Raw genomic sequence first — 15,755 nt, forward strand, 5'->3', positions numbered from 1 at the left:
GACAGCCATATACAAAGAGAGAGGGAGGCAGAGAAACACAGGAGAGAGAAAGAGAGCATGAGAAAGGATGAGAAAGTCAGGGAGAGACACTGAGAAAGAAAGCGGGACAGAATAAGAAAGTCAGGGAGCCTGAGAGTCAGAAAATCGGAGACAGACAGACACAAACCCAGAGGGAAGCAGGCAGAAATGGACACAGAGAGAGAGAAAAAAATGACAAAGCTAGGGAGGCTGGGAGAGAACCAGAGAGACAGATAGATGGTCAGAAAAACAGAGCCAGGGAGACAGAGACAAAATGACAAAGGACAGAGAAAGAAGATGAGGACTTAGAGATAAACGATCAGAGTCACAGACACAGGGAGAAATGGAGAGAGACAGCTGTGGAGGGAGAGAGAGACATTACCAGTTCAGTGAGAGGAGTGGAGAGAAAGAATTAGGCGCAGAGATTTTTTTCAAAAAAACCCTGTAAAGAAGGGCATAGAAACAATGACGTTTATCACTGAGTCTGCTGGTCCTGAGGGGCTTGGGGCTCAGATGCCCCAAGACCTGGTCTGTTTGGCCTCTGGGAGGCCACTCCCACCTTTCCTTTGACTCAGTTTCCATGGCGGCTCCTGGGGGCAGCTGACCACCAACTCCTGAGTTCAGCCCCCAGCCCCAGGGAGACAGATCCCAATGCTCCAGTCGCCTCCTCAGCCCCTGGCACACACACACATGCACACGCACACGCGCACGCATGCGCACTCAGACCCACACCAATTAGGCACCGAACATTCACTCACAGCTCCACTTCCAGACAGCCGTGCCTCACAAGCCAGAGCACAGTCACACCCACAAACACGCACGTGTGTGCATCTTATTCCATCTGCCATTTGCCCAGACAAGCCCCTGGGGGACAGTCTGCCAGCGGCTGTCGGGAGAGGCCGTATGTGGGGCGACTGGGGTGGGCGAGAAGCGGGGAGAGACGAGGAAGAAAGAAAGTGACGGAGAGAAATACAGACACAGGATAAGAGAGATGAGAAAAATGGGAGAGAAGCACAGAGCAAGAGAGAGAGAGGAAGAAACGGCGGGGAGAGACGGGGATGAGGGGAGCGATGGGGGGACCTAGGAGGAGAGGGAAGGGAGGCCCCTCTGGGCGCGGGGGATGGGGGCTGATGGCGGGAAGCGGGTGGAGCTGCCCGGCTCGGCCGTGACCTCACAGCCCCTGGCCCAGTTCAGCCCTGACGTCAGGCCCTGCTCCCGCCCCCGCCTGAGCTGGTCTTCAAAGGATCCCCCAGCTCTCCGGGCACAGGGCACAGAGAGACTGGGACGGGAGCCGAGGGAGAGAGCCGGCGGACCCGCAGCCGTGAGACAGGTGTGTGCGTGTGACTGCGGCCCTGTGGGGGAGCCCCACGTCTGTGACAACGTGTTTGGGGAGACTGTGTGCGAGAGATTTCCCGTGTGTGCTCATGTGGGTGACAGCGAGTATCTGTGTGGGACAGTGACCACGTGAGGCTGTGTGTGGATGGCCATCCCGCCTATACGAATGTGAGATGTGACATGTCCATGTTTATCTTGCTGTAAATCCGTGTGTGTGTGTGTGTGTGTGTGTGCCAGGGATGGGGAGAGAGGGCCAGAGGGAGAGCAGGACTTGCCTGACACGTGGGTCTGGATTTCTCCTTTTATGTGTTCAACAAATCTTAGGCTGAACCAAATGAAATCGCCGATATCTGCTCACTTTTGACCTGTAAAAATGGCAATTTCATCTGTAATAATCTCAACTGTTATTATTTCTTCTCAAACTCTGTCCCGTTGTTCCAGACCCCCAGGTGGGTGTCTGTGTGTCTGTTGCCTTGTGGGCATCTTTTCCTGATGTTGCTGCTTCCTGCCAAAAGGCATGTGTCCCCAAGTTCACCTGTGTGGCTGTCAGAGGGGCGGGTCTCAGGATCCCTAAGTGCTACTTGAGGGCAGGTGTCTAGGGTCGTCTTCTAGAACGTGGGTGTTGTCCTATGTGGGCACATTCTGTGTGTCCCTCATCACGTGTGACTATACCTGGGTGGGGGCTGTGTCCATGGCTGATACACGTGTGTTTGTGCGTGTTGCTGAGATTAGAACCCTCTGGATGCCCACCTATCTCCGTTCTCCCCAGCATGAACTGGGCCACCCCCAGAAACTCAGGCAGGGCCCGGTTTGGGGCAAAGGGACAGAGAAGGAAGATTCCAGAAGAAATAATAATAATTATTAATATTGAGTGATTACTGTCACCAGGCTAAAAGCTCTACCTTAGTTCCGTCCTAGAGAAACATAACGTGAGCCACATCCATAATCTAAAATTCTTTAGTAGCCACATTTTAAAAAGTAAAAAGAAACAGGTGAAATTAATTTTATTAATATGTTTTATTTAACCCCATGTAACAGGGACTGGCAAACTTTTTCTTACCAGGCCAGATAGTCAATATTTGAGGTTTTGCAGGTCATACGGTCTCTGTTGCAACCACTGAGCTTTGGTGTAATGTGAAATCAGTCACAGACAACATGTGAACAGCTGATCATGGTTGTGTGCCAAAAAAGTTTGACTTAAGGACACTGAAATTTGAATTTTATATAATTAATTTTCATGTGCTGCAAAATATTCTTCTTCTTTTGACTTTTTTTCAACCATTTAAAAATGTAAGGGCCAGCCCCTGTGGCCTAGTGGTTAAGTTCAGCATGCTCTGCTGTGGTGGCTTGGCTTCGCTTCCTGGGCAGAATCCTACACCACTCATCTGGCAGTGGCCATGCTCTGGCAGTGGCTCACATACAAAAAGGGAACGAGTGGCAGCAGATGGTAGCTCAGGGTGAATCTTCTTCAGCAAAAAAAATAAATAAATAAATAAAAAACATTCTTAGCTTGCAGGTCATGGTGAAAAGGTGGCAGGCATTTGGCCCTTGGGGCCAGAGTGTGTCAACCTCTGCTCTATATCAAAAATATTATCATTTCAATCTGTAATCAATACGGAAATATTAATGAGATATTTTACCTTCTTTTTCGTACTCAGGCTTCAAATTCCAGACGTATAAGCACATCTCACGCAGATGCTGCATTTTCCTTGGAAACACTCAATCTGTATTTATTTATTTAGTTTTGTTTTCTTTTGTTTTGGGTTTTTTTGAGGAAGATTAGCCCCGAGCTAACTACTGCCAGTCCTCCTCTTTTTCGCTGAGGAAGCCTGGCCCTCAGCTAACATCGTGCCCATCTTCCTCTACTTTATACGTGGGGTGCCTACCACAGCATGGCGTGCCAAGCGGTGCCATGTCCACACCCGGGATCCAAACCTGCGAACCCCGGGCCACTGGGAAGCGGAACGTGCGAACTTAACCGCTGCGCCACCCGGCCTGCGCTACTTAATCTGTATTTAGATCTTGTAAAATTTATAGTTGAAAAGAAACTTCATAGATCCCACTTGTTCCAAACATACTTAAAAGCTTTCCAATAACTGAGTATCAGTGTATATATTTAAATCAGTTTAAATTAAATAAAATTTAAAAGTCAGCTCCTCAGTCACACTGGCTGCATTTCAGGTGCCCAATAGCCACATGTGGCCGGTGACTCCTGCACCGCACAACACGGATCTTTAGCTTAATGGCTCATTTGACTCATAACAAGCCCACGAGGTGGGAACCGGTGACCTAGGAGGCCGTTTAGCACAGAGGAGGACCATGGAGCCAGGCTAAGTGACCTCCAGCAAAGGAATACACTTCCTGTGCCTCAGTTTCCTCATCTGTAACAGGAGAGACAGTTCAAATCCCGGCCCCTCCACTTTCCAGGTGTGACCTTGGCCGGGTCGCTGTGCCTGTGTGTGACTCAGCTGCCTCATCCGTAAAACGGGGATGATGATAATAGTACCGACCTCATAGGGCTGTTGTGAGGACTAAACTGTTAGTTCCTAAAAGGCTTAGAGCAGCGCCTGGTACATATCATACTGCATTATTCTTTTAGACGGATATGATTATTACTGTTATCGTCTCGACTCTAAGAAACCATTGATTGTGAGATGAATCATTATTTTATGTGCCACGAAGAAAGGGAGGGACCCTGCTAAACTGTGACACTCCGTTGAGGGTAATCCTCATAGATTTAAGAGCTGTTAAAAATGTGAAAAAAGTCTATTAGAATCAATATAATCAGGCATTATGCCTCAATAACTGTTTGCCACAATTTTTTTCATTGATGAAAATGACTTTGCAGTAGTTAAGCGATGTTCTCTACAAAAAGGGGATGTTACCCTCCCCTTGGGAAAAAACACCCAGGAGGTCTTCCCTTCCCCAGGACGATTTCAGCACTCTTTTCCTTTGCTCTCCCCTCTCTGCGCTCCCAGCAGGACGTCTCCAAGCCCAGCCCTGCAGCGCGCCACTGCTCTGGCCTGGTCCGGCGGGTGCTGACCATCGCCTTCGCGCTGCTCATCCTGGGCCTCATGACCTGGGCCTACGCCGCGGGCGTGCCGCTGGCCTCCGATCGCTACGGCCTCCTGGCCTTGGGCCTCGCCGGGGCCTTCCTGTCGGCGGACCTGGTGGCGCAGAGCCTCTTCGCGTACCTGCAGCACCGGCGGGGCGCGGGCGCCGAGGACCCCTGGCGGCTGGTGGTGGAGGCGCTGGTGAGGCCGCGCAGGTGCGTGTGTGGCTCAGCGCTGGGGCTGCAAGCGCCAGGTCGTGTACGCCGCCTTCAAGGCGCTGGGCGCCGCCTTTGGAGTGAGAAAAACTCCCAGGCATTTGGTAACCAGAGTACAGAAGTGTTCAGAGTATTGTGTGTTTTGTAAAGGGAAAGAAGAGTTTTTCCTTTGTACCAATGTATTAAACTTTTTATATACTGCTGGCTGTGATTTGCTAATATTTTATTAGGAATCGTGTATCTATATGAATGAGAGCGGTTGACATAATTTTCCTCTGCATGCTGTATTGATCAGGTTTTGGTAGCTAAGTTATGTCAGCTTCATAAAATGAGTGGGATGTCTGCAGAAGACTGGAAGTATTTCTTCCTCGTGATGAAAATAATGTTTTCACATATGGAGGTATATGGTGTCAACTGAAATTGAGTGATATTAGGGAAGGAGTTCATTCAATAATCAGCATGAGGAGTTCAAACCCCAGGAAAACAGTTAACAGAGCGCTCTGATGGAACTGCTCCGAGGTATATGAGTTTAGTGCAGCTTACATCTCTTTTACAAAACAGTGTCCTTTTAGGGGAGAGGAAAGGGGAAAAAACCCTAAACTAGATTTCATATATGTCAAAAAAAGGGATAGGGTACACCTGGTTTTTCTCTAGATTATACATTGACGGTAATATAAGCAAGAATTTCTTGGTTATACATCAGACAAGTTCAGAGGCTGATGTTAGCTATGTGTGGAGGGAGCAAGGACCAGGGTCATTAATTCATCCCTCAGTCTCTAAGACATGCAGCTGGGAAATGTGAGAGCGAGGTTTCCTTTATCTTTCCTGTTGTGGACCTGTCCAGCTGGCGTCTTCCGTCATGAGATGTGGGGTTGCAAGGTCATTGTGACACAGGCTGAAGATGTCCGGCTCAGCTGCTTCACAGCACAGCGTGGATTTTATTGTCCTGACTCAAAGCCTATGCAGTTTGCTTGCTAGATTCTCCTGTGAGACCAAGGAGAGGGATCTGAAAAATCTGTCCACAATGGGGAAGCCAACCTGGCTTAAACCTGATTCTGCCTAAAACTTGTTTTTCCCAGAGCAGCCTGACTTATGGCCCCCCAAACACGCAGTGTACATTTGCTTCAAACATTTTCCTAAAGCAAAGAATGCCCTCTTTAAAGCTAGCGATGAATGTCTGCCTTCTCCAATGCCGGTACTTCTTTGAAGATAAGCTTTGCTTCCCAGTAAACCAAGGTCAAGCTGACCTGCCGTGTATGTGCTAAACTGCAGCAAAACATCTCCTTGTGGCTTTGAGAAAAAAAGTATATTCCTGTCGTGCCTGACGTATGTTCTTTGTTCTGAACCAGTATGTAACTATGCTATAAATCACACTTCTCCAAAGTGCTTTCTTCCCTGGTGAAGATTGTACTTCCAGGCTGGTCCTCAGCTGGCTCAACAAATATCCCCTTACCTTTCTTGTCTGTGGATTGATTACTGGTGTCAACACTTGAATATGTAGGAGAATGTTCCTGACAGAGCATCTGGGCTTCCACTTTTCTTCAGGGCAGATTTTTCACCTCTGATTACATTTTGTTATAGCCTATTCAGATTTTCTACTTTTTCTAGGAATTTATTTCATATTAGCTTTCAAGTGTATTGGCAAAAAACAATTTCATAATATCTTCTCATTATTAATTTACCATCTACAGGTCTGTAAGGATGTCCCCTTTCCATTTCTGATTATTTGTGAATTCTCCCCTTTATTTCTTTGTTTCAAATCATCAGAAATTAGTCAGTTACTTCAGTATTTTATAAGCTTTTTGATCTCCTGCTCTAGATGTATGATTTCCATTTCATTGATGTCTGTTATTCACACATTGACAGAATATAACTGATACCAAGCAATGGGCTCGCTCTGCTTGCCACAATCTGAGCCAATTAATCACAACGAGTTAGAGGCGAGAAAGGAAGTTTAATTAGGTTAGATTAGCCAGCAAATTGGAAGATGGGTGACTAATGTCTCAAAAACCCATCTTCAAGGATTACAGAATCTTGAGGCAGTTATATAGGAAAAAGGGGCCGTAACGAGGGGGTTTGGAAATGTTCGTGATGGACTCCAGGATCTCTTGTTCTTTTCTTCTGTCAACGATGATGAATATCCTACAAGTAGTCTTTCTTCCTGGAGGCCTTCTTATTCTCTGGGAAAATTCATTAAAATTGTTAAGAACAAAACTGTTAGGTTACCTCAGCAAGTGTATGCGCAGAGGATCAGGGCCAGAAAATCATGATAGCCTGCAGCAATTTACAACGATCATATGCTAGATGATTTCAACTAAGAAAGGGTTATTCAGTGTAACAAGATGGCCTCACTTATGTTCACTTACAAGATGGCCGTACTTATGTTCACTTATATAACCTCATGGATTATTTGCTGATTGCAAAAGGAAAAACACATCTTTTTAACTGATAGAATTGCCAGTCACCACTCTAAGCAAGGGAGCAAATTTAGCTTAACCAATTAAAGTACAAATTGATATGTACATCCTAACATGATATAATATGAAATAAACAGCATCATATATGAGGAATACAGGTCAAAGTGTTTAATCTGAATATAATCAGGGCACAAAACTAACTTCAAATGCATGATAAATCATAGGATAAATGAACAAGTTAAAAACACCGAAAGGAAACAATCAGATAAATCCAAAATGGGGAATATTTTGCAAAACCAAGGCCAGGTCTTTTCAAAAAACTGAATGTCATTTAAAAATAAGTGGGAAGGCTGCACTAGGTGAAAAGCTATCAGTCACGTTCAGTAGGTAAATTTATTAGACCTAGGATTTTTTTAAAAGATCTAAAAGTAGGTTGAGAAATTGTTGATATGGATGCTGAGGTTAAAATATAGAAAGACATTAAATAATATTAGAGAACTGTTTCATTTCTTAGGTGTGGTAATGATATTATGATTATGTAGGGGATGTATGATAATATATTTATAAGTAAAATGTCATAATAACTTTAAATTAATTTCAAATGATTCCAGAAAGATAAATATGTAGACAACTAAATGGAAAATAGGCAGATAGCGAAGTGGTGACAATTGCTGAATCTATTTTGTAGGTACAAAGGTCATTATTATTTAGACTTTCAACCTTTTTATTCTTAAAAGTCAGAATGTAGGATTGGAAAAATAATTTTAGTCATTTCTTCTTTGACCCATGGGACATTTAGAATTTATTTCCTACTTTCCAAAATTATAGGGGTTTCTAGCTAATTTTTGTCATTGAGTTGTAAGTGTATGTGAGCTTACAGAACATGATAGTACATTACTTTCGTCCTTTGAAATTTGTTGAGATTTGGTTTATAGCCCAGAACATGATAAATATGGTAAACTTTGGAAGATAAGTGCTTGAAAAGTCTGTGAATTTTGTGGATGTTGTATACAATGTGTCCATTATATTGGTTTTTTGTTAACTATGTTGTTCGAAACATACACTTTTATAAACATTTTGTTGGCGTATTTTTGGGACACTTCTACCTGGTCTAACAGGCTAATCTAGCAAGGACACTGCATAGGCTTTAGGTAAGTACAATGAAATCCAGGCTGTGCTGTGAAGCAGCCGTGCGGGCCAGCTTCAGCGTGTGCCAAATGACCTTGCAACCCCACATCTCATGACTGAAGATGCCAGCTGGACAGATGCACAACAGGAAGAGAGAAAGGGGTACCTCGCTCTCACATTTCCCAGCTGCATGTCTTAGAGATGGAGGGAATAATTAACGACGCTGGTCCCTGCCTCCCTCCACACACAGACAACGTCAGCCTCTGAATTTGTCTGATGTATAACCAAGAAATTCTTATGTTGCCTTCAATGTATAATGTAGAGAAAAGCGCACATGTACTCTATCCCTTTTTTGACATATATGAAATCTAGTCATAAAGATTTTTCTTTTCCTCTTCCCTGCATGTGCACCGTTTTGTGAAAGTGATGTAAGCTGTGCTTAAACTCACACGCCTCAGAGCAGTTCCATCAGAGCGCTCTGCTGAACTCTTTTCCCGGGGTTCAAACTCCTCACACTCATCATCGAATGAACTCCTTCACTAATATCACTTAGACTCTTTATTTCAGTTGACAGTTTTTAGCAGCTTATTCTGTAATATATTGGTAGAAAGGGATTAAAATCTCCCTCTGTGATTGTAAATTTGTCTATCTCTTTTTATAATACTTCCATTTTTACATCAGGTAATTTGAGTTGTGACTTGAGCATTCCTTCCCATTATTAGTGACTCTCTTCCTTAAAGATTATTTTTTCTAATAATAATTTAGCTGCACTAGTTTAGTATGGTCATGTTTAGTATTTGCCTGAGATATTTTTTCATACAAAAAAATCCATTCCCTATCCTATGTTTTATGTGTTTATCTCATAAACAAAATAAGATGGTACTTTCGTTTTATTTATCAAGTCTGACAAACTTTGTCTATAAGCTGGAGCATTTAGTTCATGTACATTTAACTTATTAACTGATAAATTTGTGTTTGAACCTACCTCTTTCTACTTGGGGTAATTATTCGATGTTTATTATACTCTGCTTATTAGCCTTCCTTTGGGCTTATGGTGATTTTTTTAAATCGTTCTATTTTTTGCTCTTTACTTTTGCCCTTGACTAGTTTGGAACATATATATCCTGCTTCTATTCCCTTAATGATTACTTTAAACTTGCATTTTTAACCATAACATGTATTCTTAGCAACACTCAAAATTATTCAATAACTTTATACTTCTTCAGAAAAATAGAAATGCTTTAGAACTTTATTCAAGGATACTTCTGGTGGTTTATATGCTATTGTTGTCATGTAGTTCAATTACATGCAATTTTTAAAACAACACAATATGATTATGTTTGCTTTGTGTATGTCAATCTTCACTCAGGTTTACATACGCATTTACTACAATGATAGAGCAAATTAATGTGAAAATAGAGTAAATTAATTGAATTAATTAATTGCTGTGTTGCCCTACCAAATTACATATCCTTTCCCACAGGCATGGCCATGTGACTTTTTCCAGACAATGAATTGTGAGGGGAAGTGGGATATATCACTCCCAGTCTTTAAGAGCCTCCAAATGGCTCACCTTGTTCTCTTTTCCCTTTGCACTAAGATAAGAAAGTTTCAAATGAACACTGCTCCTTCAGTTTGGGCTGTGAAGAAGACAAGAAGCAGGCATCAGCAAACCAGTAGTAATTGTGTGGCATGGGCTAAAAATACTACATTCTTGTAAACCACTGCAATTGTTAGGTCATTGATACCAGAGCATGGCTGAGCCTATACTGACTGATACAGAAATTGGTACCTAGAAGTGAGGTGCCACTATAACAGAAGGTGCACTGGTTTTGAAGACAGGAAGAAGGAGGTGAGCTGCTACTAGAAGCTGAAAAGATGGAGCCCATCTCATCCAGTGATAGAACATTTTGTAAAACTGTCACCTTCAACAACTTGGGTGGCAAATTATTCTAAATCACCTTGTGGGCTTTGAGCAAACAGGATGGAAAACAAATATTAGTTCTTTGCCTTGATTGCTATTTTCTGTGGTTGACATGGAATTTCTAAAAAATATATGAGTTCAGAAAAGAATTAGCCAGTTAGAAAGAATGGAAAGAAACATACCAGAAATTCCAGGATTTTCAGAGTGAGCAGATAGAACATTAGGTTACATCTATATCTGGTAAAAGATAAAACTAAGAAAATCTTTAAGTGCAAGAAAATCCAGTTAAAATTCCCTTGGCAATTTGAGATTAAGGTCCCTCATGAACATAAATGTAAAATTCATGAACAAATTATGAGCAATCAAATCCATCAATTTACATGAAAAGAATCAACTTCATGGTCAAGTACCCAAGAATACAAGGATGGTTTAGCACCTGAAAATAAATGTATGTGACATTTGGTGCCAGACATGCTTGAGTAAGCCCACTATGGTTTATCACCCCCACTGATTACAACTAAAAACTTTGAAATAACAAAAAAGCAACTACCTGAAGGCTCTGAAAATGCATAATTGCAAGGAGATTAGAGAATAAATGTGGAGTTGAAAAACAAAAAAAAGTACAACAGTGAGTTTCCTCATTTTTTTCCTTCATCTCCAACCTTTGACCTGAGGGCAGGTCAAATTAGGGAACTGCGCAGGTGGAGTAAAAAGCAAAGATACTAGGAGAAACCAGTCTTAATGGCCAGAGAACAAAGAAGAGCAATCCCCATAAGCCAGAAAGTGTGTGGTGGGGATCTGTATTTTTTTTCTAGCTTGGTTTCGCCTTAAGGCTAGCTCTAGTCTCAAAACTGCACAGAACAGGAGGCAATGGCATGGACACCTAAAGCTCTGAGAGAAAATCCATCTCTATGGGAACTGGCTCAGTGGCATAGAGGGTAAGTTCATATGCTCTGCTTCAGTGGCCCAGGGTCCACAGGTTCAGACTCCAGTCATGGATCTACACACCACTCATTAAGCCATGCTGTGGTGGCATCCTACATACCAAAAAAAAAATACAGGAATATTGGCACAGTTGTTAGTTCAGTGACAATCTTCCTAAAGTAAAAAGAGAAAGATTGGCAACAGATGTTGGCTCAGGACCAACCTTCCTCACTGCCCCCCCCCCCAAAAAAAATCCATCTCTATGGGTAGAAAAATTTGGAAAAGCATTCCCATTTTTGCAAAGAGCATGGAAGAAATCCCATTACTTTTTAAAATCTTTTCTCTAACTACTTTGCTCTTGGGTGGGTCTAGTGCAAAACTGCTTGACACCATGGGGGACTAAAACAGCGAGAGACCTCCATCTTTCTAGCCAGAGTACTGGGTAAAAGGCAGTCCCAGGGAACCAGAGTTTTTGGGAAAAAATCCTGGAAAGAAGAAAGTTGAATCTCCTAATTCTATGTATAAACTGAAATGAATGCCAGACTTCAGGATCACCTCCTGCTGCACATGTGTGAAAAACCACATAAAACAGCATAGTAAATTAAAAGTTTTTACTATGATGTAAACCAGTACCTAAGGCCTAGATGAACACTAAGTGGCTCATACGAGGGACACACCCAAAGAGCAAAACAAGGACTTTGAAAACTGCTCTAACACTGGGCCCACTATTCACAGAAGGGTTTATGATCTGAATATAACCAGGTTGATTGCATTCTAAAACAAAAAAATATTAATATTCTCCAGAGGATCGTAAGAGGTCAGACTCTTACAACCTAATAACTAAAATGTCCGGGGTACAACACAAAAGCACTCAACATAAAAAGAACCAGGAAAATCTGGCCAAATTTAAAGGGAAGAGACAATCATCAGATGACAAACCTGTGATGACTGAGACATTGGGGCGATCAGGGCAAAGCCTTTAAAGCAGCTGTAAAAACAACACTTCATGAGGTACACGTGAACGCTCTTGAAATGAATGGAAAGACAAAAGTTCTCAAGTTCTCATTGGAGAAATAAAAGCAACAGAAAAGAACCAAATGAAAATTTTACAATTGAAAAAAAGTATCTGGAATAAAAAATGTATTACAGCTACTAGATTGCAGAATGAAAATACCAGAGGAAAGATGAAGTGAAGTTGAAGATATAGCAACCGAAAATTATTTTTTACTCTGACTATAATTATTAAAAAGAGGAAAGACAATATTTGTGTGCTTTGATGTAGCAAAAATAAATACATGCATACATACCTATGTGGATAGGTGAGGAGAGGAATATTATCCATACAATAGAAGCAGTGCATAGGCTCCTCCCTAATCAAATCTTCCCCTCCCCTCAATGCCTAAACAGTAATAACAGCCCTCATAAACTTTATCTTCTTACTGATTGTTTTTATTTTTGTCTTTATGTGGAAAAATATAGCTTTTTAAAATTTTAAAAATTTTTTTATTGTGGTAACATTGATTTATAATACTGCATAAATTTCAGGTGTACATCATTATATTTCGTTTTCTGTGTAGATTATGTCACATTCACTACCCAAAGACTAATTACAATCCATCACCACACACATGCGCCCAGACACTCCTTTCACCCTCTTCCCTCCCTCCTTCCTCTCTGGAAATCATCCACCCAATCTCTGTCTCTATGTGTTTGTTGTTGTTTTTATCTACTATTTATGAGTGAGATCATAGGGTATTTGACTTTCTCCCTCTGACTTATTTCACTTAGCATAATACCCTCAAGGTCCATTCATGTTGTCACAAATGGCCAGATTTCATAATTCTTATGGCTGAGTAGTTTCCCATTGTGTATATATGCCACATCTTCTTTATCCATTCGTACCTTGATGGGCACCTAGGTTGCTTGCATTTCTTGGCTATTGTGTATAATGCTGCAATGAACACAGGGGTGCATATATCTTTACACATTTGTGTTTTCATGTTCTTTGGATGAATACCCAGCAGTGGAATAGCTGGATCATATGGTAGTTCTATTCTTAATTTTTTGAGGAATCTGCATACTGTTTTCCATAGTGGCTGCACAAGTTTGCACTCCCACCAACAGTGTATGAGAGTTCCCTTTCCTCCACATCCTCTCCAATACTTGCTATTTCTTGTCTTGTTAATTATACCCATTCTGAGGGGCCTGAGGTGGCATCTCATTGTAGTTTTGATTTGCATTTCCGTGATAATTAGTGATGTTAAACATCTTTTCATGTGCTTGTTGGCCATCTGTATATCTTCTTTGGAGAAAGGTCTGTTCACATATTTTGCCCATTTTTAAATTGGGTTGTTAGTTTTTCTGTTGTTGAGATGTATGAGTTATTTATATATTTTGGATATTAACTCTTTGTCAGATATATGGTTTGCAAATATCTTCTCCCAATTGTTAGGTTGTCCTTTTGTTTTGCTGATGGTTTCCTTTGATGTGCAGAAGGTTTTTAGTTTAATGTAGTCTCATTTGTTCATTTTTTCTTTTGTTTCCCTTGCCCGGTCAGACATGGTACTTGAAATTATACTGCTAAGAGCGGTGTCAAAGAGGGTACTGCCTATGTTTTCTTCTGGAAGTTTCATGGTTTCAGGTCTTACATTCAACTCTTTAATTCTTTTTGAGCTTTTTTTTTCTTTCTAAAGATTGGCACCTAAGCTAACATCTGTTGCCAATCTTGTTTTCCTTTTTTTCCCCCTTTTCTCCCCAAAGCCCTCCAGTACATAGTTGTGTATTCTAGTTGTGAGTGCCTCTGGTTGTGCTTTGTGGGAAACTGCCTCAGCGTGGCCTGAGGAGTGATGCTATGTCTGTGCCTGGGATCTGAACCAGTGAAACCCCAGGCTGCCAAAGCAGAGCGCGTGAACTTAACCATTCAGCCACGGGGCCAGGCCCCATTTTGAGCTAATTTTTGTGTATTGTGTAAGATAATGGTATACTTTCATTATTTTGCGTGTGGCTGTCAAGTTTTCCCAATATCACTTATTGAAGAGAATTTCCTTTCACCGTTATATGTTCTTGGCTCCCTTGTTGAAAATTAGCTTCCATAGATGTGTGGGTTCATTTCTGGGCTCTTGATTCTGCTCCATTGATGTTGTGTCTGTTTTTGTGCCAGTGCCATGCCGTTTTGATTACTATATCTTTGTAGCACATTTTAGAATCAAGGAATGTGACAGCTCCAGCTTTGTTCTTTTTTTCTCAGGATTCCTTTAGCTATTCAGGGTCATTTGTTGTTCCATATAATTTTTAGGATTCTTTGTTCTATTTCTGTGAAAAATGTCATTGAAACTTTGATAGAGGTTACATTGAATCTGTAGATTGCTTTAGGATGTATGGACAGTTGAACTATGTTAATTCTTCCAATCCAAGATCAAAGAATATCTTTCCATTTCTTTGTGTCTTCAGTTTCTTTCAATGATGTTTTATAGTTTTCAATGTACAGGTCTTTCACCTCTTTGGTTAAATTTATTCCTATGTATTTTACTTTTTTCTTGCAGTTATAATGGATTGTATTCTTAATTTCTCTTTCTGCTACTTTGTTGTTAATGTATAGAACTGCAACTTATTTTTGTGTGTTGACTTTAATCCTGCAATTTTACTGTGTTCATTTATTATTTCTAAAAGTTTTTTGGTGGATTCTTTAGGGTTTTCTATATATAAAATCATCTGAAAATAGTGACTTTCACTTCTTCTTTTCCAATATGGATCCATTTTATTTATTTTTCTTGTCTGATTGCTCTGGCTAGGACTTGTAATACTATGTTAAATAAGAGTGGTGACAGTGGGCATCCTTGTCTGGTTCCTGTTCTTAAAAGGATAGCTTTTAGTTTTTCTCCATTAAGAATGATATTAGCTGTGGGTTTGTCATATATGGCCTTTATTATGTTGAGGTATTTTCCTTCTATACCCATTTTATTTAGAGTTTTTATCATAAATGGATGCTGTATCTTGTCAAATGCTTTCTCTGCATCTATTGAGATGATCATGTGACTTTTATTCATTTTATTAGTATAGTGCATCGAATTGATTGATTTGTGGATGTCAAACCATTCCTGCATCTTGGAATAAATCCCACTTTATCATGGTGTATGATCTTTTTAATGTATTGTTGTATTTGATTTGCTAGTATTTTGCTGAGGATTTTTGCATCGATGTTCATCAGTGATATTGGCCTGTAATCTTCTTTTTTTGTGTTGTCCTTGTCTGTTTTTGGTATCAGGGTAATGCTGGCTTCATAGAATGAGTTAGGAAGCTTCCCCTCCTCTTCCACTTTTTGGAAGAGTTTGAGAAAGATAGGTATTAAGTCTTCTTTTAATGTTTGTTAGAATTCACCAAGGAAGCCATCTGGTCCTGGACTTTTATTTTAGGGGAGGTTTTTGATTATTGTTTTGATCTCCTTACTGGTGATTGGTCTGTTCAAATTATCTATTCCTTCTGTATTCAGCTTTGGAAGGTCGTATCATTTTAAGAATTTATCCATTTCTTCTAGATTATCCAATTTGTTGGCATAACAACAAATTTTCATAGTATTGTCTTACAATCTTTTGTATTTCTGAGATGTTCATTGTAATTTCTCCTCTTTCATTTCTGATTTTATTTATTTGAGCCTTCTCTCTCTTGGTGAGTCTAGCTAAAGTTTTGTCAATTTTCTTTATCTTTTCAAAGAACCAGCTCTTTGTTACATTTAATTTTTTCT

The 15,755-nt window shown here is 40.9% G+C and overlaps 1 protein-coding gene across 2 annotated transcripts; it reads left to right on the forward strand.

The window, feature by feature from the left end:
• The first annotated feature begins 1,070 nt into the window (after nucleotides 1–1,070).
• On the forward strand, nucleotides 1,071–6,801 carry LOC106825269 (uncharacterized). 2 transcript variants are annotated; one of them, XM_044759775.2, is made up of 2 exons: nucleotides 1,071–1,348; nucleotides 4,332–6,801. In XM_044759775.2, the coding sequence occupies exons 1-2, from the start codon at nucleotides 1,139–1,141 to the stop codon at nucleotides 4,767–4,769; spliced, it is 648 nt and encodes a 215-aa protein (XP_044615710.1). In that variant the 5' UTR covers nucleotides 1,071–1,138; the 3' UTR covers nucleotides 4,770–6,801. The 2 variants fall into 2 exon arrangements, with proteins under 2 accessions (XP_044615710.1, XP_014687440.1); XM_014831954.3 differs by having other exon boundaries at nucleotides 1,099–1,348; nucleotides 4,335–6,801.
• The last annotated feature ends 8,954 nt before the right edge of the window (nucleotides 6,802–15,755 follow it).

This window comes from Equus asinus, chromosome 26 (assembly GCF_041296235.1).
Source record: "Equus asinus isolate D_3611 breed Donkey chromosome 26, EquAss-T2T_v2, whole genome shotgun sequence".
NCBI classification, from domain to species: Eukaryota; Metazoa; Chordata; class Mammalia; order Perissodactyla; family Equidae; genus Equus; species Equus asinus.

Excerpts from the sequence above, each read along its gene's own strand:
- LOC106825269 (XM_044759775.2), top strand. The coding sequence starts at position 1,139 with ATGGGGGCTGATGGCGGGAAGCGGGTGGAGCTGCCCGGCTCGGCCGTG. Across the intron at positions 1,349-4,331 it reads GACCCGCAGCCGTGAGACAG|CAGGACGTCTCCAAGCCCAG; the intron begins GTGTGTGCGTGT and ends CTGCGCTCCCAG.